The sequence below is a fragment of the Ochlerotatus camptorhynchus genome, unplaced genomic scaffold (assembly GCF_037179485.1).
Source record: "Ochlerotatus camptorhynchus isolate MF236.1 unplaced genomic scaffold, CSIRO-AGI_Acam_v1.1 ptg000183l, whole genome shotgun sequence".
Classification (NCBI taxonomy): Eukaryota; Metazoa; Arthropoda; class Insecta; order Diptera; family Culicidae; genus Ochlerotatus; species Ochlerotatus camptorhynchus.
The window spans coordinates 652,026-675,505 of record NW_027040673.1 but is presented as its reverse complement, the minus strand read 5'-3'; the positions used below and the strand labels follow the sequence as shown (position 1 = coordinate 675,505).

The window sequence follows — 23,480 nt, the reverse complement described above, 5'->3', positions numbered from 1 at the left end:
GAGAAGCAGAATGACAATACTCGCCTGTGATGGGAACCCGAGGGTTCCCACCGTCCACGGAAAAACGTCCGAATTCTATACCGAATATTTGAAGATACGTCGTCAGTGAACTAAAAAAAAGTCAGTTTTGCACCTGACTACTATACTGCCGTTATACGCATAACTGTCCCATGTTCTATGCAATCCTTATGCACCGTGGGACTCTTATGCGTATAACGGCAGTATACCCAGTTAAAATTCCCTCCCCATGGACATGGAGGTTGACGGTACTGAAGCAAAAGGTTATGTTTAATTTCTTTATATTTACAACGATGATGATTTCCCATAGTGACACATATCACCTTCTTAATGCTTCAGTATGCCTCAAACGATTAATTCTTGGTTGTTAATAGAACTTCCTTGATGAAATCGGCTGCTTCATGCAGACTGAGCAATTCTGATTATAGTATCAGATTTGTTCTGTATACAGAGGAACTGGGAGGGCCTATTAGAAACTTCTCACCAATAAAGTAATGACCTTCTAGTAAATTTTGCATATCATTTTATTAATATTTTATTTTATTTAAGCATATTATTTTTGTTACAGTCAATTAGCATTAGCATACAATACAAGAGATTTAATATTACTTGCTCGGTTTTGCGTAAAATAATCAATATGTATTTTGCTTGTAATTACCTTTGAATTTTTTTTTGTGATTTCAAAATTTTCCTAGTTTGGTTAGAAGTTTCGAAGCTAACACATGTCCACAGGCCTAATAGAAAGATAGACAGACAAAGCGTATCATGAAGAATAGTTGCATGCAGGGTTGCTTCCACTCACTTTCTATAGATGAGTGATTTTCGGAGTTTTGAATTCGTTAGATGTTGTAATGGGGGTTTGTGTTGTTGGATGCGGGAGGAGATTTGAGGGCGGGTGTTTGACGCATAGAGCCTGTCAATTTCGCTTTCAGAGTGTCGCAGTCAGCGGTTTTATGATTCGTGAGCGCTCGCGATTCGTAGAATCGTTGATTGTGACTGCCAGTGGATTTGGCGGGTTTTGTGTGTCGGACGCTTGCTTTTTGGCCTTTTCTTGTGTCTAACATGTGCAGAGTATCATTATAGCGTCTAATGGTTTTGAGATTCCTGGTTGCGTGAAATATACTTGTGAGAATATCTTTTTGAGATTTTAGTAGTCACGTTTTGTTTGTAGTTTATATGTTATTTCTTTCATGTAATTATCGTAAATAATAGTTATTCAATAATAGATAATTCATCCATATATTCAATAATAAATTTACGAATGACTATAATTTGGATACCTAACAATTGGACAGAATCACTAGCAAGAATAGGTTGTGTTCGCCTTCGAAAATATCGATTCGTTTTTTCAGGGTTGTAGTTTTGGTTTTCATCAGTGGCCCGGCTCTGATTGTGAACGATTTAGGTAGTATTTTTAGGTAACTATTTAGCTTTTAGCACAACTTTGCTACTACGAATCCACAAAAGACATTAAATTGGAGGCGGATTCTGGTACGGAATTACAGGCTGCTATTCTGAGCAACTTATCTTCATAAAATAAAAAATTACATTTAATTAGCAAATATGAATAGTAGTTAACTGTAACATAATTTTGTTAAAACAATCATTTCATCCAGTTCACTTTAAAACAAACAAGTATGAAAGGAGATTGCTTAGAATAAAGATAAAAGTAATAAGCGCAATATTAAACGACATTAAATTTGAATCTGATACGGTAGGCCATATAACAGAGTCGATAGCCATTGCAAATCAACCATCTCTAGCTGCTTATTTTCCTAACTTTCACTATTATTGCTGTTACTCTGACTATCCCCTATGTTCAACAGCTTTCCTTACTATCCGGTATCGTAAACAGGATTCATTTGACCCCTGTGGTTATTATTCTGTGATGCCAAATCTATACCTCTACCCTGGTGCAGTATGGACAGCGATTTTTCGCTGGTGACTTGGCCCTATGACCCCCTTCTGTGCTTGAAAATGAAAATGAAATGAAAATGACTACTATGCCCAGTTAAAATTGGTTTTCGTTGTTTTGTCTTGTTAATTTGCATACACGGTCAATAAGATAAACCCAAATTATTGAACGGTTTACTCATTAATCGCGAAAAGTGATAACTCGAGTCGCAAAATTCCGTATGGCGGCGCTATACAGTCTGTTCTCTGTGGTCACACCTCCAAAGTGACATTATATAATACTTGCTGAGTGTGCCCGGCCTTGCTCGGGATTCAATATTAGATTTAGTTTATGCGCCAATAAAAAAGCATGGTATTTTGTACGTAGCCCCACCTCTTATCTAAGGGGCTACCCCCTAAATCCTCCACATGCCAAATTTGGTTCCATTTGCTTCATTAGTTCTCGAAAAATTTCTGTTTCATTTGTATGGGAGCCCCCCCCCCCTTATAGAGGGGGGAGGGGTCTCGAACCATCATAAGAACCTTTCCCTGCCCTAAAAACCCCTTGCCTACAAATTTTCACGCCGATCGGTCCAGTAGTTTCCGAGTCTATAAGGGTCAGACAGACAGACAGAAATTCCTTTTTAATATAAAAATTTAAAAAGTAGGGGGGGGGGGGAGGTGGCATTATGGATATCCTAAATATTTTGCCAAGATTGACTTAATAGGAATCAAAATATTGCTATGTATTATTATTTTACACTGACTTGTTAACTAAGTTAGCAACAGTTGCACATTGAAGCAAATTAAAAAAAATAACTTTATTCTTCTTAAATTTTTTTTGAAAATTTGTTACATCGTAAAGCTAGCTGGCAAAATGGACACCCCTGTGAGGCATTATGAACACCTTAAATTTACCCCAACGGGAGAAGATATTTTATCCTTAGTTTTTGATTATTTTAATGTACCTACCGAAAATAAATCAACGATTAGGGGAAATGGATATCGGCCTAAATGCCCCTAATTTGGGCCTGTACATAAATTCAGCAATCGAGTAAATTTTCAATAGCGACCAAAAATATCCATTAGTACCATCCCAATGACGCGTTCATCTAGTAAAAAAAAAAAGATAAATAGCAGATTTTTAGCTATGGGCCCAATCTTAGATCCTTAGGCCAACATTAGAGCCATCTTTTAAAACTGATTGTCATGGTTGTTGTTTTACCCAAAATAACATATTTTATGAGCCTTCAAACAATTGAAAATTTTACGTTGAAGTCCTGGACAAACGTGACAAACTCAAGGAATTCTATTTAGAAGAGCTTCCGAGTATTCTCATGAACTTCACCCGAGAAGCTCAATGGGCTCCCCTGTGAAGTGTGAATTTTACCTTCCAGGGTAACAACACACAGGTTTGTTTTGAAAAAGACCAACCTGTGCCCTCTCAGCTGTGAGAAAGAAAAACAAATCGGTAATCGAATCAAAGTTGTGCACATAATTTCGATATGTTTTTACAGTTTCCAAAGCCTCCGGTACACCAGTTAGACTAAATAACCAAACACCTTATTCCAAAACTATCAATTGCAGGAGAAGAAAAACGGATCCCGAATGCCATTTCGTAACACAGACGTTCACACCAAAAGCCAAACTGGAAGAAACCAGCAGTAACTGTCATCAGCAAACAGTGCACGTTCCGATTCGGCATTCCCCTCGTCCCTCCTCCCATTTCCGTATTCCGATCGGATAAAGGTCTTTTGGTTTTCCATCTGATTCAAGGCAATTTCCTCCTTAGTCTTTTATTTACTTGACTGCCACCGGCGCAAAAGATGGTTCCAATTCATCGAACAACCTTCTGATGCACGGGTATAGCAATTTAGCATCAGTGTTGCAACGGGTGCCGAGCGTTCCGTTGCAGTGTAGATGCACAAGTTAAAACCATCAACCAGAGCCGCAGACGCTCAACTTGTTCTCAACGGCACCGGGGTTGTGCAGCGGGATATACCTATGCCATTGTTCAATGGCAAACGATATCCACAGCAAAACTACCCTCAGAGAAGAAAACCAACTATGAACCATCGCTGGAAGGGATTACCCCTTTCGTACGTCTTCCGGGTCTGTTTTTTGCTGATGCTACGATGCGAACGAAAAACCGGAAACCCAAGGAAATGATGAAAATTAAATACATCAAACAGAATTTATGCTCCTTCGGCATGCATTCAAATGAAGGTCTCACTCGCAGTCCTGCTATAGTAGAGCACAAGGTTCAATAATTCGGTCGCCGCCTAGTTGCTATCGATTTGCGGTAGTACCTATAGAATCTTGGTAGTACCTAGAGTGCAACATAAACAGCTATGCAGTAAAGTTCAAGCCGAGAAGACAGACGGTGTTGTTGGGGGTGGTGTTTGATTTTCTTACAAGTCTTTCAAGCACGAGGACGAACGACGCCTCTGGGACATTTATTAACGCATCGGAGTGCATGTAATGTTTTTATGTGCTTCCTATTAATGGTAATTTGTGCCTGTTGTAATGTAGTTCTAGGACCCAACGAAGAACATCATGCCAGCGTTCTGCACTGTAGCGAATCTGCTTTGGGATTTGCTTTGGAAAGCAAACAACTAGGACTGTTGTTTCATCACGCACCTGCACCGGACTGCGTCGGACAAAACAGAAGCCGATTGGATTTTGTTTATCTGTCTAATGGATGATTTAATGTGTTAATTCATAGTTATTTGCAAAATAAACAGCGCGATAATATTGGCATAACATGAATGGCCTATATATGTAGGATGGTAGGATGGTGATGAATTGTGCAAATTGTACGGAAGGCGAGTTAGTTAGCGGGAATGATTAGGATTGTATTGACAGCTACGTGCTAGCTAGTTGATGCGCATTAATTATGATCGGAAAGATGGACAATCCTGTGATCTCAGTATTTGCGTACATTAATGGTAATTACTGCACCAAGTGCGGAGGAGAGCGTTGTTGTAATTGGTAAACTGGAGCAACTGGTTGTGAGCAAATTCTAGACTTTGGGAAACTGAATATTAATCTCGACGAAACTGTCTGGTTAGCTAGCAAATATTGATGATATTTTTTCAACTCGAAAGTTAATTCTAATGGCCTCAGCTATACATACATAATATATTGATCTGGACTGGACGACTTATAAGCTTTTGTACGCATATGTCAACTGGTTACTACGATTGTACGACTTTTTCCCGAAAACACTTTCCCTGAAAGTTATTGCCCCGAATGTAACTTTTCCCCGAAATACAATTCCCCGAATGGCACAGTTCCCCGAATGTACCATTTCCCCGAATCTGCGCATCTTCGCTGGTTAACTACTTGTATCGAACAATACCACAATAAACATATTAATGTGCGTCGAATAAAGACAATAGTTTGACTTTCGTTAAAACAAAATGTAAAGGTCAAGCTCCTGAAATCGGTGTAATCCTATTTCAGCAGCTTTTGACCTTTCCATGTAGTTTTAACGAAAGTCAAACTTTTGTCTTTATTCAACACATATTGATTTTTTCGTGCTCCATACAATTTTAGATTCACCCTATAAAGAGTCGCCATGTGACTAATATGTATGGCACGGGGACGCATGATATCTTTTCTTTGTTTGTATGGAGTTTTTTTTTTAACGGTCGTACCTATCAAACAAACACACACATTGTATGCAATTAGCTCCATGGATCATACCATATTATACGTCAAAGAATGAACTATGATTCAAAGAAGAAAAATTTCTTGCGACAAGCAAAATTTTCCCTTCTTTGTATCACAGCTCGTTCTTTAACGTTTTGAAGAATAAATATCTTACTAATTTATCAAAGCGATATCTCATTGTAATAAAATTGAAGAACGAGCCGTGATACAAAGAAAGGAAAATGATATCTCTTTGATAAAACCAATTAGATTTCTTAATAAAAAATTACCATAAACGAACGATAACCCAAATGTGTGAACTATTCCACAAATGGTTTGGATGATACCCAGAACACGTCGTTAAGCAAATTAACCATAACATTTTTATTAGGGTAGATATTATGCGATATGTTAAGAAACGAGCTGTGCTACAAAGGAGGAACATTTCTTGAAACAAACAACGATTTTTCTTCTTTGTATAAGGGGTGATGTACAAATTATGTCACGCCCTAAGGAGGGACGTGTAGAAATCTGTGATTGATTAATTTTGCCTAAATTTCGCGTGACATAATTAATGTATGGCCCCTAACGGCTCGTTTTTTTTTAATTTGATTACGATTAGATATCAGTTTTATAAATTAGTAAGATATTTATTCTTCAAAACGTTAAAGAACGAGCTGTGATACAAAGAAGGGAAAATTTTGTTTGTTGCAAGAATTTTTCCTTCTTTTTATCTTAGTTGATTATTTGACGTATAACTTGGTATGTTCCATGGAGCTAATTGCATACAATGTATGTGTGTGTATGTGTGTTGGATAGGTACGAACGTTAAAAAACTCCATACTAATAAATAAAAGATACCATGCGTCACCATGCAATACATGCTATAGTCACTTTGCGACTCCTTATAGGCCGAATCCAAAATTGTATGGAGCAAGAAGAAAACACCATACACCGATTTCAGAATATTCGGTAAAAAATTACAGAAAATCTGTGAAAAATCACCGAACTGTTTACCGAACGTTCAGCTGTTGAGATTTCGGTAAAATTTCACAGATTTTGGTGAAATAATCTTAGTGTGTGACCTTTACATGTAGTTTTAACGAAAGTCAAACTATTTGTCGTGACGGCAGCCTTTCCGTACTTCAATGCACATCCAATCGTCTCAACTATCGTTAACAGAATGCTCGAAATTCATTAAAAGCTTTCCGTTGATGCGATGTGCGGGTCGACTTTCACGAGGTTCGAGTTCAGAGCTTTTTCTCTCTCTTTATTTCAACACGAACATAAAGCTCGATCGTATCCGTTATACGGTATTCGTTTTCCGCATATAACCGATTATCATTCAGTTTCGATCGTTTATTTCGTTATCGTTAGGGGTGTATCCACGTTTGAATAGCGCGTTCGTTGCACGTTCAAATAAATAGCATCATTTTATTCATAATATAACCTACATCTACTACACTATTGTCTTAGGCGAACCCCACACGGTAAGGAATATTGTCAATACTTAAAAGTATTGACAATAATATTGATGATGTGAATACAGATATATTGTCAATACCGATGTATTGACGTCAATATAAAATGCATTGACAATACGATTATTGTCAATACAAACAGTCGTGTAGAGTCCACTTTAATTCGACACACATTGATATGTGTATTGTGGTATTGTTCGATACAAGTAGTTAACCAGCGAAAGATTTGATGAAACTGACACAATTTTCCCTTATTTATATCTAAGCTCAGTCTTTATGCTCATTACAATCAGATATCAATTTGATAAACCGCCAAATGTCATAACAAGTCATAATCACAAACTTTATCTGGGGTGTTGAACGACTTTGTTCTGTTTATCCATGGCATGGCAAAACAGGAAGTATTACCCAACTAACAATTTTCACAATGTAAACGCTTACTCATTTCATTTATATAGTTTCAAGCTGTATTCAAACGTTATACGATATGAGGAAACCTTTACAAATCTGGCGAACTTAGTCAGCTACTTATGGCTGTTGGAACGGTCGGGAGAAGCTCTTATTGCATATCCATTAACGCTTCTATACAGCTGTTATCCTGCTGTTTAGTTGTGTGTGAACTTGAAAGGCGCTTATTCAACCTTTTCCCGGTTATCCAATAATCACTACACAGCTTTCTCTTGAAGCCAGGTTAAATACTGTTTACGCTTTTTTATGAAGGAATTTATTGAGTTTATTTTGCTGTGAATCAAATTAATCGAAATTAGTTACAAATCATCACCAAATTATTTACTCTGCACCGGAACCTGGAATCGAACTCGAGACGACCTCATTGGCAAACCTTAACACTACCAACTGTGCTACGCCAACACTTTGAACTTATGTAAACAAATCAACATTCCCTTCTACAACAAAATCGCTGAGTAGAGGCTTTATAATAGTACACATGAATCACTTTTCTCGACTAGTTATAAAAGAACAGAGTAAAAGCTGTAAAACTGCACACGTCTAAAAATAAACCTAGTTGACCGTGAAAATGCTTCCGAAGTTGCTCTAACACAGTTTATAAGCTGAGTACAGGTTGTTTAGTTGTTGAAAAAGCACTTTAGATGTTTATGTTATTCAGCAAGAGTGGTTGGTTGTGTAGAAGCCATCAAATGAGTAATATATTCAGTTTGTTAGCTTTGTTTTGCAGCTACAAGTTGAAAGTTGGGTAGTGTGTGTATATAAGTGACATTAGCGTTTATTGGCTGTTGTTATTCAGTGCGATTGACAAATTGAATAATGGTTGTGAGAAAGTTGAGTAAACGCTCTCCAAAACTATTTTGCTAGCTTTTGCTTGTAGCTGTATCTGCAGCTTCTTTTCAGCTACTTTACAGCACAACGCTGGAAAAGTTGGCTTACAAAGCTGAAAATGTTAGTTGGGTACAACAAAGGTAATTGCTATTAGATATTTTGCAAACAGTGACAGATAGCGGACATGAAGAACTAGTGGAGGTACCGGGCAAAGGTGTTTATCCTAGAAAAATGGTAAGTTACAAATTCGCTGTTGTCGCTGTCGTAGGCGCCGTCGTAGTGGCTGTCATAATCGCCGTCGTAGTCGTAGGCAGTACCGTTAGTATATTTAAAATTAACCACCAACCGCTGAAAATATGAATTATCGCGTATTTCTGTTGTCCATTACATGCCAAGAAAAAATCCGAGAACGTAATTTCATTTGAATAGCTTGTTTAACCAGGTCTTAAACCATCGTCACGTCGGTCATAGCTTGTTATGATTGCCTGAACCATGCGTAAAGAGAAAATCGAAACATTTAACGTCGCGTGAAAGTGGATCTTAATGAAGGCCTCATTCGTAGCTTTTAGTTTAAGGATTTCAAAGATCGTCGGTTGCAGTGGCTTAATTACTGAGCAGAAAAACACGGTCCTAGGTCCTTTCATATTAAAAATGTATGAAAAGATCGCTTGTTTATCGTGTATTTTGTAAAAACTTTTCGCTGTCGTCGGTGCCGGGTTTGAATAGTTATAAAAACTTGAGTAACGCTATAATGTGATATGAGGGGCTCGGTGGCCTTAGAAAAACCGGTTTTGCTTACTGAGCAGAACATCATGAGTCTAATCTCAAGCCCATCCACATTCAAGACTCGTCAATTGTTTTATTTGTTAGCAGCAACTCGATGATTAAAAAGGAGCTCGTCTGCCTAGTGGCAAACGTTTTTGCTTACTGAGCAGAAGACCGTGGATTCAATCCCAAGCTCCTTCGCGTTATATGATTGTTAGTACATCAATTCAGCTTATCGACCAAAACGAACCTGCTGCAAACCCAAACCTATTACCCAATATCCCAGTGATTCCTCGTGGAAGTGCAGAGGTGTTCTCGGCTTCCATCAAAGCGAGTGTCACGTCAGCACATTCCTACCCCTTCCTTTCTTGATCTGTGTTCGGGCGCGGCCGGCGCTGGTATTGCCTAGTTTGAGATCACCAGTTTTTACACATTGAGGATGATAGCTAGTCCCAAGCATCGTCTATTGGTTCTCTGTGTAATTACAGCTGGTCTGGCAATAAAAGAGTAGCAACCGTGGGCGGTCAATCATGCTCATGCTCATGCTCAGGTGAACCGTTTATTTCAGAACCAGTTCGAATCGAAGGAAGCATGTGTACCATAGTGTTTACATGTGAAGTTTGGAGATATTCAAAGAAAAAAAAAATAAACTATCATATCAGAGCTCAGAGCCTTCAAGTATTTGTACGTAATCTCTTATGTAAGTCGGAGGAATTGTGACTCAACGTGGCCTTTCGGATGGTTTCACTGAGAGCTGGTTCTGTGGATTGCTGTGGCTAGCATCCTCGCAGTTTGATGTCCCCATGTCGCTGGATACCCGCCAGTGGCCCACCTTCTTAGTTTGAGTTACGTGTCGTTTAAGGGTTTGGCCTTGATCGTTTTGCATGACAAGGCTTTCGTTGTTCTCCTTAACAACTGTGTACTTCTGAGGGTTGAATCTGCTGTCTCCTTTCATGCGAGTCTACCGTTCGATGATGACGTATCACCTGGACCAACGCGGCATTTTCGGGCCCCCCCTACGAGCATCTTCACGTTCCTTCGCTTTTATTTTCTCCAGTCTATCTCTACGGTTGAGAAGCTCCTCGTCATGGTTTACCTTTCCGTGGCGCAGCAATGGAAGGCGTCGTTTAATTTTACGTCCCAACATGATTTACTCTGGTGGAACACCAGTTACCGAGTGGGCTGCGGCGTTATGAGCGTTTACAGCAGCTTGCAGTTCCGTTTTGAAGCATGTGGCATTACTTACGGCTGTGGCCATTGCTATGTTTACAAGTTTCATGTAATTTTCAACAAGGCCATTATGTTGAGGAAACAAGGGTGTGGTAAAAATTGTCTCGATTCCACGGTCAGCACAGTAGTTCTTGTAATCATCACTGTTGAAAGGTGGTCCATTGTCTGAACGAACATTCTTCGGAAACCCTTCGCGTTCGAAGATTTCTTGCAGGATCGTTTTAGTCTGCTCAAAGCTTGTTGATTTTACCAGTCGGGTAATTAGAAACCTTGATCGAAAGCAGTATAGAAATACCACCGAACCTAGCGTATGGACCGTTGAAATCCAAAGCGATAGTTTCCCACACGGCTTGTGGTGCGAAAATCCTCTTCATCGGTGTTGGCTTTTCTGGTCGACCATACATTGCGCAAGTTTGGCAGGATTTGACCCATTCTTCTACGTCGGTAGCCGAACCAGGCCACCATACGCGTTCCCGTAGAATGCTTTTTTGTTTGGCGACCATTAGATGGCCATCATGGGCCAGATTCAGGGCTTTCTCGCGGAGCTTGCTTGGAATTATGGCGCATCCGTTCTTCAACAGAATCCCATCCTGTACCGATAAGCCGTTAGATACATTCTCAAATTGTTTTAGCTCTCCTGGCCAGGCATGCGTTTCCAGCGCGTCGATAACATTCTGAAGTGTCGTATCCGTTGCCGTTTCTTCTTGGAGCTCTTTCTAGGTCAAGAAACCGACAGCATTTCCTTCAAGCACTGCTATCTCCCAAGGACTATGCTGATCATCGAATGGCTTATCGCTACCAACGTACAAACGAGAGGGCGGGTTAGCGATGTTATCGCGACCACGGATGTATTCCATCGGCTCTTCAAAAAATGCCATAAAGAAAAGTAGAGTTTCAACTTCCATACCACTACCGCTTCACCCCGGAAGTCTTCTTGATACACAGTGATCTACTTTTGATCAATGTTCCGGTGGTCTACCAGACTCACCATAATTATTTTCCGACCATTGTTTCGGTGGTCTTCCAGGCGCACCTTTGGCCATCAATGGCCACGAACCATTTATGAGCATCATATTGGTGGTCTTCTAGACGCACTTTGGACCATTTTATGTCACAAAGCATTTGTAAGTAACATTCCGGTGGTCTTCCAGACGCACCATGGACCATTGTAGGTCACAAACCACTGACACCAAATATTCTGGCGGTCTTCTAGACACGCCACCGCTTTTCTAGGTTATGTCGATTCTCCGATGGTCTGCGAGACACATCCATATTTCAATCAAGATAAAAAAAAAATTAATTTCCAGTTCTCTGGCTAGTAATCCTCCTGGCAGGATCGCCAATGTGGAGTTCCGCCTTCCGGAGGAAAGCCCAATTGTTCCAGGGTGTGGTTTGGTGTCCGTTGTGGGAGTTCCACTTCGTACGCGGTCGTGGTCCGAGGGCTAAGAGGACGAGAGACGATTGCTGCGTTTTCTCGTTGTCACCCGTCGCGCCTGTTGAGGAGTGCGCAGGGTTATGTGCATGATTGATAGTGAGCGGCTCGCATCTCTATGCGGAGGGTATCCGATACCGCACAGAACCGTCAAACGCGGTTCCAATCGAGCAATGTAAATAAACACGACCGCTTCACGAAGAAAAGCGTGGGAAGTATTGAGATAGGGGTTGAATTTAACTGTTGAGGTTGGTTCCCAACAAACAATTCAAAGTTACAAATAAGCATACACATTGAATAAATGCTGTATAACAGTGTACAATGCTGAATAAAACAGGATGTCGAATTATGTGCTGAAAAAAGCTCATTGAGATCGATAGATGCGCCTTTATCCCACCGTTTGCTCTGATATGATTAATTTACTTATTAAAAGCTTTATAAACGTTGACTGTCTTCCTGATTCAGAACCAGAAGTTTGATCTAATAACAAACTGAATAAGTGTTATATGCGCATACATTGACGCTTTAATTTGACTTTTTTCAATTGATTTTTTAAAATGCTTCATTAGACGTCTTATAAATGTTTTTTAGCTCCATTATTCGATTTCATTGCATTGCTAATATTGCTGTATAAGGTGAATACAGTCAGCAAAATAGCTCTTATACCATTATGCTTCCATGTTTTAATTTCATGCTCTGTAAATGCTTTACAAACGGCGTATTCATTCATTATTCCACAACATTGCTTCAGGCTAACAACAAAACGAAATTGGTAGCATAGTGGTTACCGTTTCCACTTTCCAAGTAGAAGGTCGCGAGTTCAATCCCAACCTCCAACTCTGTTTTTATTTATTGTCTACGCCTAATTAACTTAAATCGTAATCATAGATCGTATCACTAACGACAACCAATTCATAGATCTATCGAAAATAATAGCATCCATTCCATCGAAATTAAAGAGATGGAGAGGTAACGTTGGTCTTATGATAAACAACTATGAATGAATTAATCAATCTCACATCTCCTTGAATTAGCTAGAGTTACGGCTGGGAGTGCTGATAGGTTTTCAGATTCAAGCTTTTATTGCTTATTTAGTTGCCCATTTGATGTATTCTAGGATAGCTCAGATTGGAAGGCAAGCGGCTGTTGATCGGGAGGTCATGGTTCGAATCCTATCTAACGATATTGTGTATAAATTTTCTAGGATCTATGTGCGTGGTTGGGTTGGGTGCGTGCTACGACAGATGTAATGACACAACAATCACTAACGAGAACAACCCTGCTCTGTCCCGTTCTTATTTTCGGATCAATTATCCCGTAGTTGAATAATCGTTTAATAAATGTATAATAGTGCCTAATTAAACATTATTTCACATGAGAATCAAGCGTCTATATACACTAGACTGATGCAAAATTTGACTTTTTCGCTCCACAGGGCTTAAATGGTTTCAAATCGTGTCCTGATTAGCCTCCCAAAGTTACAACTCATTTGGTTAGAAACAGACTTCGCACAAGCCATTTGAAGTTTACATGTAAATTACTATGGGAAATCTCAACTTTTTTTTCATTGCCTTCTAGTGTTTTTCCATATTGAGCTGCGAAATAGCTCAACAGCCATTCTTATAGAAAATTTTCTCAGCTACAACTTTGCTGAAGATCGTTTCTATGTAAAACGAGACAGGAAAAAGTTATTAATTATTTAAGAGATTGCTAAACTTATGACATGATCAAGCAGCTGCTCTGTAGGCAACACTGTATTTTGCAGTGTGACATAGTAGTCATGATTTTTGTGTCCTATTCAACACCCCTGAAACACCAATGTTGCCTGCTGAGCAGTTGATTGAGCATAATCATAAGACATCAGCGCATTGAACCATTGATAACTTTCGATCCTTGCATTTAATCAAAAAGTGGTCTTGAGTAAAGTTGTAGCTGGGAAAAATTTCTACAAGTACAGTTGAAAGTTTTTGAAGCAGACCAATATGGTGAATTATTAGATAGACATGAACAAAAATCTTGGTTTTACCATAGTAATTCCCATACAAACTTCAAATGGTTTGTGCCATCTCAGTTTTTCACCAAATGGGTTCAAATTTTGAGAGGTTAGTCAGGATCCGATTTGGAATCGTTTAAGTATTGTGGAGCGAAAATTTCAAATTTTGCATCACTCTAATATACACCTTTATACCATCGCTGTTTAAGGAAGTAATGATGTCTAATAAACGCTGAATAATCAAAAATTTGATCGAATAAGCTCTGTTACAACTTTTGTACCTTATTCAACACGAAATATTTCGATGTTGTGGTTGAATACATTCTCCAGATTTGTGTCAACAAAGCCTGAACAGAAGTTATTATTGAAAATGGTACAAGTATTATTAAGGATGAAGTGGAATAAAATCGTCAAGAAGTCGTTTCTTCAATAGGCAATTGTTTGTTGGGTTGTCTTTATTAAAGAGATTTTCAGCCAGACGCTGGTTAACTGTTGAGATTTAAAAAAATATAATTAAGTTTGCGTATGAAAAGTGAAATTTGACAGGGAATATTATTGCTATTCACTAGCTGTATTCTCGTTTTGTTCTCACGAAATATTTGCTCCAGCGCAACGAAATACATCTACACAGGCTGTGTTACAAAGACCGGTTTATTTTTGAAGATGGTAAAATTTGTGAAAGACTTCATGTTCCCGTAAGTCGGAACAAACACCGTTCTTTTCAGTTGCTGACTTAGCAGCTTTAAAGCTGTAATTTATTAAATTATATAATTAGGATCAAATTCAAGGTAAGTAAATTAATCTAATCTTACATTTTCGGTATTATTCTTCCTTTTATCTCCTGATCTTCGGTTAACCTAGGAAGGACGAGTCCAAAATAATCTACAGGCAAGTACAAATCAATTAAGGTCCATTTTAGGTTAACAATTGAATGACAATAGGGTAAGTATTAATTTTCAGGTAACATACCTCGTAATCATTAATTTTCCACTCACTGCGTGGCACTATTATAGCGGACTTTTAATAATTAGCGATCTGTATAAAAAATCTATTAATAATCAATTAATTATACCTAATAAACTCACTTAAAACCTACGGATATTCAATTCACTTAACTAAATTTACAAAGAACTTATGCAGAAGTGCAAAACAATTCAAAGCTGCTCACTATTCGATGTCTATGTATTGTTTACTACCTCTGTCATTCCGTTCACTTTATCCGGCATTGGCGTTTCGCTCGCGAGGGTTCGGTCAGTTGGTTCACCAACAACTCGCCGCAACGAGGGGTATCGGCGACATTCCCCGACCCGTGAACCACTTCCGTATCCGCAGCGACTTTTTCTGTCCTCTTGTCGTTGCACTTAACGTCCAGAACTGCTAGCTTCACCGCAGGTCTAGCGAACACTCCCCTAGCTGTCTGCACCGTAGCACGCCTCACCTGCCCGGATTTGTCCGGAAAGGTCTCCAAAATACGTCCACGCTCCCATCGATTCCTCGAATGCTCGTCGACTATCACGACTAGATCACCAGGTTCCAGCGGCTTTACCGCCTCGAACCATTTCGTTCGCCTCGTTAGCATCGGGAGATATTCCCGCACCCATCTGCGCCAGAATTCATCCACGATGTGCTGCGCAAGCTTCCAGCTGTCTCGCAGGATGTTTCCGTTTACAGGATCGGTTGCTGGTTGCTTGATGCCGGTTGATCCGTACAGCAGAAAGTGGTTTGGCGTGAGTGCCTCTTCGTCTGGTGCTTCCAAGGGAACGTAGGTCAGTGGACGGGAGTTGACAATAGCTTCCGCATCCAACATAATCGTCTCCAACACCTCGTCGCTCGGATGTCGTGGACTATCCAGAATAGCCTTCATCGCCACCTTCACGGACTTGACCATACGCTCCCATGGTCCTCCCATGTGCGGAGCTGCCGGAACGTTGAAATGCCACTTGGTATTTGCATTGGTGAATGTGGCGGCGCAGTCCTCAATGATGTTCTGGATCCTCTGTTTCTCCTCTGATAACTGGCGATTGGCACCAACAAAGTTTGTGCCATTGTCCGAAAATACCTCCAACGGTGCTCCCCGTCTGGCTACAAATCTCCTGAACGCCATAACGCAGGCGATCGATAAAAGACTGTGGACCAGCTCTAGGTGGACAGCCCGTATAGTGAGACAGGTGAATAGACAGATCCACCTTTTCACCACGCTGCGACCCACTTTGACTTCGAAAGGCCCCATGTAATCCACGCCGACGTACGTGAACGGCCGAATAAATGGTGTTAGGCGTACCCTCGGCAGTGGCCCCATCAGTGGTGGCACAGGAACTGCTTTCTTGACCTTGCAGTGCTGACAACTTCGGCTAACTTTTCGTACCAGCACCCGAAGGTTGGGTATGTAGAACTCCTGCCGTAGTTCATTACAGACTGTTTCTCCGTTGGCGTGCAGGAACCGTTGGTGAAAGGAATCCACCAAAAGGAAAGTGATACGATGATCTCTTGGCAGCACAACGGGATGTTTCGCCGCGTATGGAATGTGCGGTGCGCATCCGATTCGACCTCCTACCCGAACGACCCCGTTTTCATCCAAAAATGGAACCAGCGAGTGCAGTGAACTTCGTTTTCCAACGCTGTGACCATTTGTTAGCTCGTGAACCTCCTCCGAATACGCCTGCGCTTGAGCCTGGCGCCAAAGTGTCTCCTTTGCTTTCACGAAATCATCTCGATCGAGGCCTTGCCGTCGACTTTCTCCGTACATAGTTTGCTTCCAGATCCTTACCGCACGGTGAACGTTGGCCATCGTTCGGACTAGACGACTCCATCTCGAAAAGCGTTCAACGACAACTACCTCGTCAGCCGTTTGATGTACGGCTACCATACGAAGTTCTTCACTTGCCGCATCCGTTTCGGCCACTAATACTGCTGATTCTCTTGGCCACTGCTCTTTTGTATCTCGTAGGAATGGTGGGCCTTGAAACCAACGGTTATCTGGATCGAACGATGGCCCCGAATTCCACTTGGTGGCATCGTCAGCCACGTTGAGCTTTGAGGGTACGTAATGCCATTCATCCACATTCGTGAGCGAAAGAATTTCACCAACCCGAAAAGATACGAACTGATGGTATCGGCGGCTGTCCGATCGAAGCCACGCCAGAACAGTAGCTGAGTCCGTCCATAGAAAACGCTTCCGAATGTTGAGAGTGAGCGCCGAACAAACGTTTTGCAGCAAACGTGATCCCATCATGGCAGCCTGAAGTTCCAGGCGAGGAATTGAGAGCGCTCGAAGTGGTGCGACTTTAGTCTTTGCTGCTACCAACGAACACCAGCTACCTCCGTTGACCGACAATCGCAAGTATACTACGCATGCACATGCTGTGACACTAGCATCCGTGAACACGTGGATTTCTATTTCGTCAACTTCCTTCGGCAGAAGATTCCCGAAAAAGCAACGAGGAACTTCCACTTCATTGATTGTCTCGTATAGTTCGATCCATCTATTCCATAGATCGTGTAGCTGCTCTTCTATGGGCTCGTCCCAGTTGGTACCCGTTCGCCAGATCTCTTGCATTAGGATTTTGCCTTGTACGACGAAGTGCGCAACGAATCCCAACGGATCGTACAGCTTCATCACGGTCTGTAGAACTTGCCTTTTCGTTGGAACCACCCCGTTGCTGCCCAAAACTTCCTTGAGCCCTGTCTGATCGAAGGTGAAATGATCCGCCGAAGGGACCCACACCACTCCTAAGACGCGTTCGTAGACTTCATCCTTATCTAGGTTCAGCGACTTGCAGGCTGACGATTCAGTCTCCCCTAGACGATCGAGCACATCCTGCGAGTTAGACAGGATTTTGCCGAATTCAAAGCCTGCTGCTGCGTGGATGAATTGCACTTGTTTGACAAGCTGTACTGCTTCCTCCACCGAGTTGACACTGTCGAGGAAGTCATCCACGTAGTGGTTCTTGATGATCGCGTCTACTGCTCTGGGATATAGTTCCGCGTAGTCGAGAGCGTTTTTGTTCTTAACGAACTGCGCCGTGCACGGAGAGCTGGTTGCCCCAAACATCGCTACATTGATTACGTAGACCTGCACTTCATCCTCTGGACTGCTACGCCATAAGAAGCACTGCGACCACTTGTCTGCCTCCCTAATCAGGATTCTCAGGAACATTTCGCGGATATCGGAGCACACCGCAATCTTGCCTTCCCTGAATCGTAGCAAAACTTCCACGAGTGATACGAGAAGATCCGGACCCTTTAGCAGCATGTCGTTGAATGAAACACCACCGACCTTTGCAGCAGCATCCCACACCATTCTGATTTTGTTCGGTTTCTTGGGGTTCGTTACCACCCCTAACGGAAGGAACCAGACTCGCTCAGGGTTCGTTTTCTCCAGCTCTTCCGACGACACCTTACAGACGTACTGCTTCTGTTCGTAGCTCTCGATTTGCTCGTTCACTCTTCTGCGCAGCTCTGGATCTTTTGCCAACCGTTTCTCCAAACCTCTCAACCTGCTTACCGCCATTTGAAAGCTATCCGGGAAGTTTACGTTGTTTTTACGCCAGAGCAAACCCGCCTCCATACGAGTTCCTCTCCGTACCGTTGTTGCTTCTAGGATGCTGCGTGCTCGTTTGTCCTCCTCGGATTCAAGCTGCTTCGTCACAACGGCGTCCTCAACGGCGAAGAACTTTCGCATTGAATCGTGTAGATTGCTGTTACTCATCTCCTCGCAGGCATGGACGTTCAGCTGTTCAATTGAACCTTCGCTTCCGTTGTTTCTCCCATACACGCACCATCCCAATCGTGTTTTGGTTGCTACTGGTTCGCTGCTATTGCCTTCACGATTCTTCAGACTAGTCAGCAACCGTACGTGCTCAAGACCGATGATCATGCCCGGTTTGGCGTTGACATAGCTGGCCACGGGAAGCCCCTGCAAATGCGGGAATGTATTTGACAGCTCTGTGTAGTGCAACGTTTGACTTGGAAGTCCTAGCTCGTGTACTGTTCGTACGTTGCTCAGTTGAAAAGTTTCCTTCTTCCCAGCACCGGATATCTTCACGCTCAACCTCTTCGATGTCTTTTCGTGTCTACTGATCTTTCCGGTCCAACTCAGCCACAGGTTGTCTGGTTCACCTTCGATACCTAACTGTGCTGCGATTCCTTCTTCTAGCAACGTCGATGACGATCCATCATCCAGGAACACGAAAGTTTCGACTTGCTTCCCATCCCCGTATAGCGTAACTGGCAGATAACGGAAAAGAGAGAACGATTTCGTGTGGTGATGATTATGGTGAACAGTCTCGCCTGACTTTGCGCCGTCGGCAGCATCGTTGCGACTACTGTGCAGCAGCATATGGTGTCGAAAACGGCATGCATCCACCCCACATTCCTTTTTTGAGCGACACGGCCACTTACGATGCGGTATCAAGCACAATCGGCACAAGTTCTTCTGCCGCATTGCCTTCCACCGGCCTCCGATGTCCAACGACTTGAAACTGAAACAGTTCAGGATCTGATGGCCGTCTTTCTCGCAGTAGGAACACGCTTTTGACGTACGTTCTCCTTCTGGACTCTCCTTCTTCAATACACTTGGCGGCTCATTCGCGTGGGTGAACAGCTTCTCCTTTTGCTTCGTCTTTTCCACCCTAGGCTGTTTTTGGTAGTTTTGGGCAGAGTCCACTCCAATGCTCAGTTCGGAAGCTAGATTCACCAGTCCCGACATGAAGTTGTTGAACGTCGCCAGGTTGACGTGAACGAACGCCTGCTTGAAGGATCCCCACTGCATTTTCAGCGAGGTGGGTAATTTATCGATCAACTCCTGTAGCAGCATCGGATTCGATAAATGCGCTTGCTGATCTGTCAGAATAATGTGATCGACGAGATTCTGAATAACAAAGCCGTAAGTGACAATGGTGCTCAGGTTATCCGACTTCGGTGGCGGAGCGTTCCTCACCTTCTTCAGAAGAGAACTTATCAGTATCTCTGGCCTTCCGTAGAGCTTATGCAACGTTTCCATCACGTACGGAACAGATGCGGGTAGGAGCAGACGACTTCTAACTGCCTCCAATGCTGAGCTTCCCAAACTGCGCTGCAGTCTGGCTAGATTCTCGGCGTCCGTGTATCCGCAGACCTCCGTCGTGTTCTTGAACGAACTATAGAAGATAGGCCACTCCTCCGGATCCCCTCCGAACTTGGGTAGCTCTCGTGGCATTACCTGCCGAGCTGCCAATTGGGCACTAGTTGGTCCTGTCGAATTGACTGAATGATTGATCCTAGTCCCGTCGATTCCCAGCGATGTTGGTACTACTGACGGTGTTACTTCCGACCTCGTTACTGGAAATGCAATACTTGTTGCTGGATACGGAAACGATACTGAATTCCCGGGGAAAACACCAGGATTGCTTGGAATTCCCGGAAACAAACTAGCAGTAGTTGAAGTAGGAAGCAACGGTGGATATCCGGGTGAAAACTGGAACAAACCAGCCGTGGAGGGAACTGGTGGATTCCCAGGAATGGCTGGTACAGGATTAGAAGAAATCGAAATTGGAAAATATGGCAAAGAGCTAGTAGTTGTTTGAGCCAAATGCTGTTGTGGATTTCCATAGAAGCCATTCACACCATACGGAATTGACGGAATCAACCCTGCAGCACTCGAGAACATTGAATTTATTCCAGGATACGAGTAGACCGGTGTAGTACCAAGACTGCTAGGAGGATTTTGGATTCCCGTCAAAGGCACTCTAGTAATCGTTGGTAAAGTTGAAATTAGCGACGAAGTAACCGTCGGTGCTGTTACTATAGTCGTGACAAAGCTTCCACTAGCTGTTGCTACTACTGTCACTGGAATCGTTGAAAACATGGGTAGAGAGGATGAAGTGCTTCCTGGTATCGTTGATAATGCCAAGGACTCGTAGGACTTCGCCAGAGCTGTGACGTTGCCACCGGGAACTGGAATCGTCGGATCCGGGTACAGCATACCCTGATTCAAAGGAACCAGATTGGTAGAGGTTTCCACCATCGAAGAATCTGTTGTTGTTGGTAGCACAAGGACCCTTGAATTCGTCTGGCTAACAGCTGGGACTGGCAGGGTAGCTTTCTGTCCGGACGTTGATGGTTTCGACTGTCCAACTCCGTCCACTTGGGCTCCCTTATTAAGCCATTTCTCCATCCGTTCACGCCTACTCTTCACGCTGACTCCGCTTTTCCTACTCGATGAATCCTTTGCATCTCCCATTTGCATCAACAACTCGTACCTTTGCCTCAGGTATTCCTGTTCCTCGTCTAGTTCCTTTAACTTAGCTTCTTCTTCCAGCTTTCGTATGCGCAGTTCTTCTTCCGTTCGCTTCTTTTTTAGTTTCCGTTGCTCCTCGAGAAGTTGTAGGCTGAGTTGCAATTTCTGCGACACTCGACTACTTTTGCTGACAGACGACTCGTTGAACGATACACCAGACTTCGATGCACCTTCCCAATTTGCCAGGCAATCACTGCACTTCCAACTTCTATCTACTTCTGCAATGGATTCACTGACACCCGCGCACTGAAAGTGTTCCCACGATTCACACACATCGCAACACACCATTCCTTCCTCCACATCAGTACGATCGCACTTTTTACAATACTTTTCAGTGTTCTCATTTACGTCCGACATTTCGAGATCGACCTAACTGAACCTGTGACTGACTCTAATGTAGCTTTTGCTATTTAACTCCTGACGGCTGACTCTAATACTTTTACTAACAGTAAAGTTCGCGACCGACGAAGGTGACAGAATCAAAGATAGGCACTGACTTTATTATACTGCACTTCACTTCCAATCTCGTTGTGGTTCCGGCGAGGGTCCAGGCTAATCGTCTTCAAGAGTGGGTCGTCTTGTGAATGTTATTCCTCTTCCAGGTAGATAACCGAAGCATAAACTCCGATGGGCAAATTATCATCCAACACAGGACGAAAATCTTTAAAGAATGTTCCCGTAAGTCGGAACAAACACCGTTCTTTTCAGTTGCTGACTTAGCAGCTTTAAAGCTGTAATTTATTAAATTATATAATTAGGATCAAATTCAAGGTAAGTAAATTAATCTAATCTTACATTTTCGGTATTATTCTTCCTTTTATCTCCTGATCTTCGGTTAACCTAGGAAGGACGAGTCCAAAATAATCTACAGGCAAGTACAAATCAATTAAGGTCCATTTTAGGTTAACAATTGAATGACAATAGGGTAAGTATTAATTTTCAGGTAACATACTTCGTAATCATTAATTTTCCACTCACTGCGTGGCACTATTATAGCGGACTTTTAATAATTAGCGATCTGTATAAAAAATCTATTAATAATCAATTAATTATACCTAATAAACTCACTTAAAACCTACGGATATTCAATTCACTTAACTAAATTTACAAAGAACTTATGCAGAAGTGCAAAACAATTCAAAGCTGCTCACTATTCGATGTCTATGTATTGTTTACTACCTCTGTCATTCCGTTCACTTTATCCGGCATTGGCGTTTCGCTCGCGAGGGTTCGGTCAGTTGGTTCACCAACAACTCGCCGCAACGAGGGGTATCGGCGACACTTCAAAAGAGCGATTTCCCTCATACATGATAGGAAGCTACAATCGCAGATTGAATAATTTTGTGCAACGCTCTGTAGAATATACCCTCCAATGTGGTTTCACTCAGAGTTGTCAAAAATTGAGTATTCTAATACTTCAATTAAATAGCGGTACTACCGATACGGTTAAAAAAATCATTTTACCGTGATGCTGAAGAAGACGACAGTCGCTCAAATTAAAAGTCACTTGAAGTTGCGGGTTGCCAAACCTTGCAGAAAAAGAAATCAGTTGGCCGTGCATCCAGATTTACTTTTATTCTCTCCGCGCGTCTCTTATATAACATCGTCTCTACCCAAAGCATCACATGGACCTTTAAGGGCTGAACACAATGACAGTGGCACAGCGGCAAACGCGCAATGTACTAAAATCGCACTAACCGCTGTACCGCTGCCGCGTTGCTGCATTCCTATCCACAATGCATGCGCGCACAATCTATTTATTTGTTCTCTTCCGCTGCATGTAAACAAACCACGTAGACGGGATTATTTTGATTGCAGTTTTAGTTATTTGTTATATGAATAATCTCTGAAAGATCAATAGAAGGTCTTTGAAATAATTAATCATTCTGAATCCTCGTAAAAATATCCAAGGGGCTTTGAAATTCTCCGAAGGTCAGTAATTGTATCTGAATTTGCATTAACTTCAAAAAAAAAATTGGGAGCACTTTGAAGAATCTCCTTCCAACGATAAAAATGTTTCAACCCGATACAGAGGGGATGTCTCAATGAGTGGGGAGAAGAGCCCACCTTCAATTCACGAAATGTTAATAACAGGGAGTTGACAATACCACTCTCCCCATCCAAATCGCTTCAATTAAGCGTCCTCTTGGTCCCATTCCTACCCAATGAATTTATATGTTTATATGAATATATGTGGGATATAAAAATATAATATAATTGCTGCCAACGGCGCTACCATGACGAAAATGGCATCTCCACTGGATCTTCAAGTACACCATCTGTCACTGTCTGAAAAATATCTATTAGAAATTACCTGTGTTGTGATACTTCCTTCAACAAAAACTAATTTTCTTGCATTATCATGGTCATCTAGTCAAGAGTAGCTGGTCCACGGAGCACTCGCAATGAGCGGTCTGTACTGATTAGTATAAGATGGTGTTA

At 42.0% G+C, this 23,480-nt stretch overlaps 1 protein-coding gene across 1 annotated transcript; it reads right to left on the bottom strand.

The window, feature by feature from the left end:
- Positions 1–14,773: 14,773 nt before the first annotated feature.
- On the bottom strand, positions 14,774–21,395 carry LOC135702059 (uncharacterized). The gene is made up of 2 exons (XM_065223049.1): positions 14,859–21,395; positions 14,774–14,797 (listed from the first exon to the last, which is right to left on the bottom strand). Exon 1 carries the CDS (start codon positions 21,393–21,395, stop codon positions 14,973–14,975), a length of 6,423 nt encoding a protein of 2,140 aa, XP_065079121.1. The 3' UTR covers positions 14,774–14,797; positions 14,859–14,972.
- Between the last annotated feature and the right edge of the window lie 2,085 nt (positions 21,396–23,480).

Coding starts and splice junctions, on each gene's coding strand:
- LOC135702059 (XM_065223049.1), bottom strand. CDS start 21,395: ATGTCGGACGTAAATGAGAACACTGAAAAGTATTGTAAAAAGTGCGAT.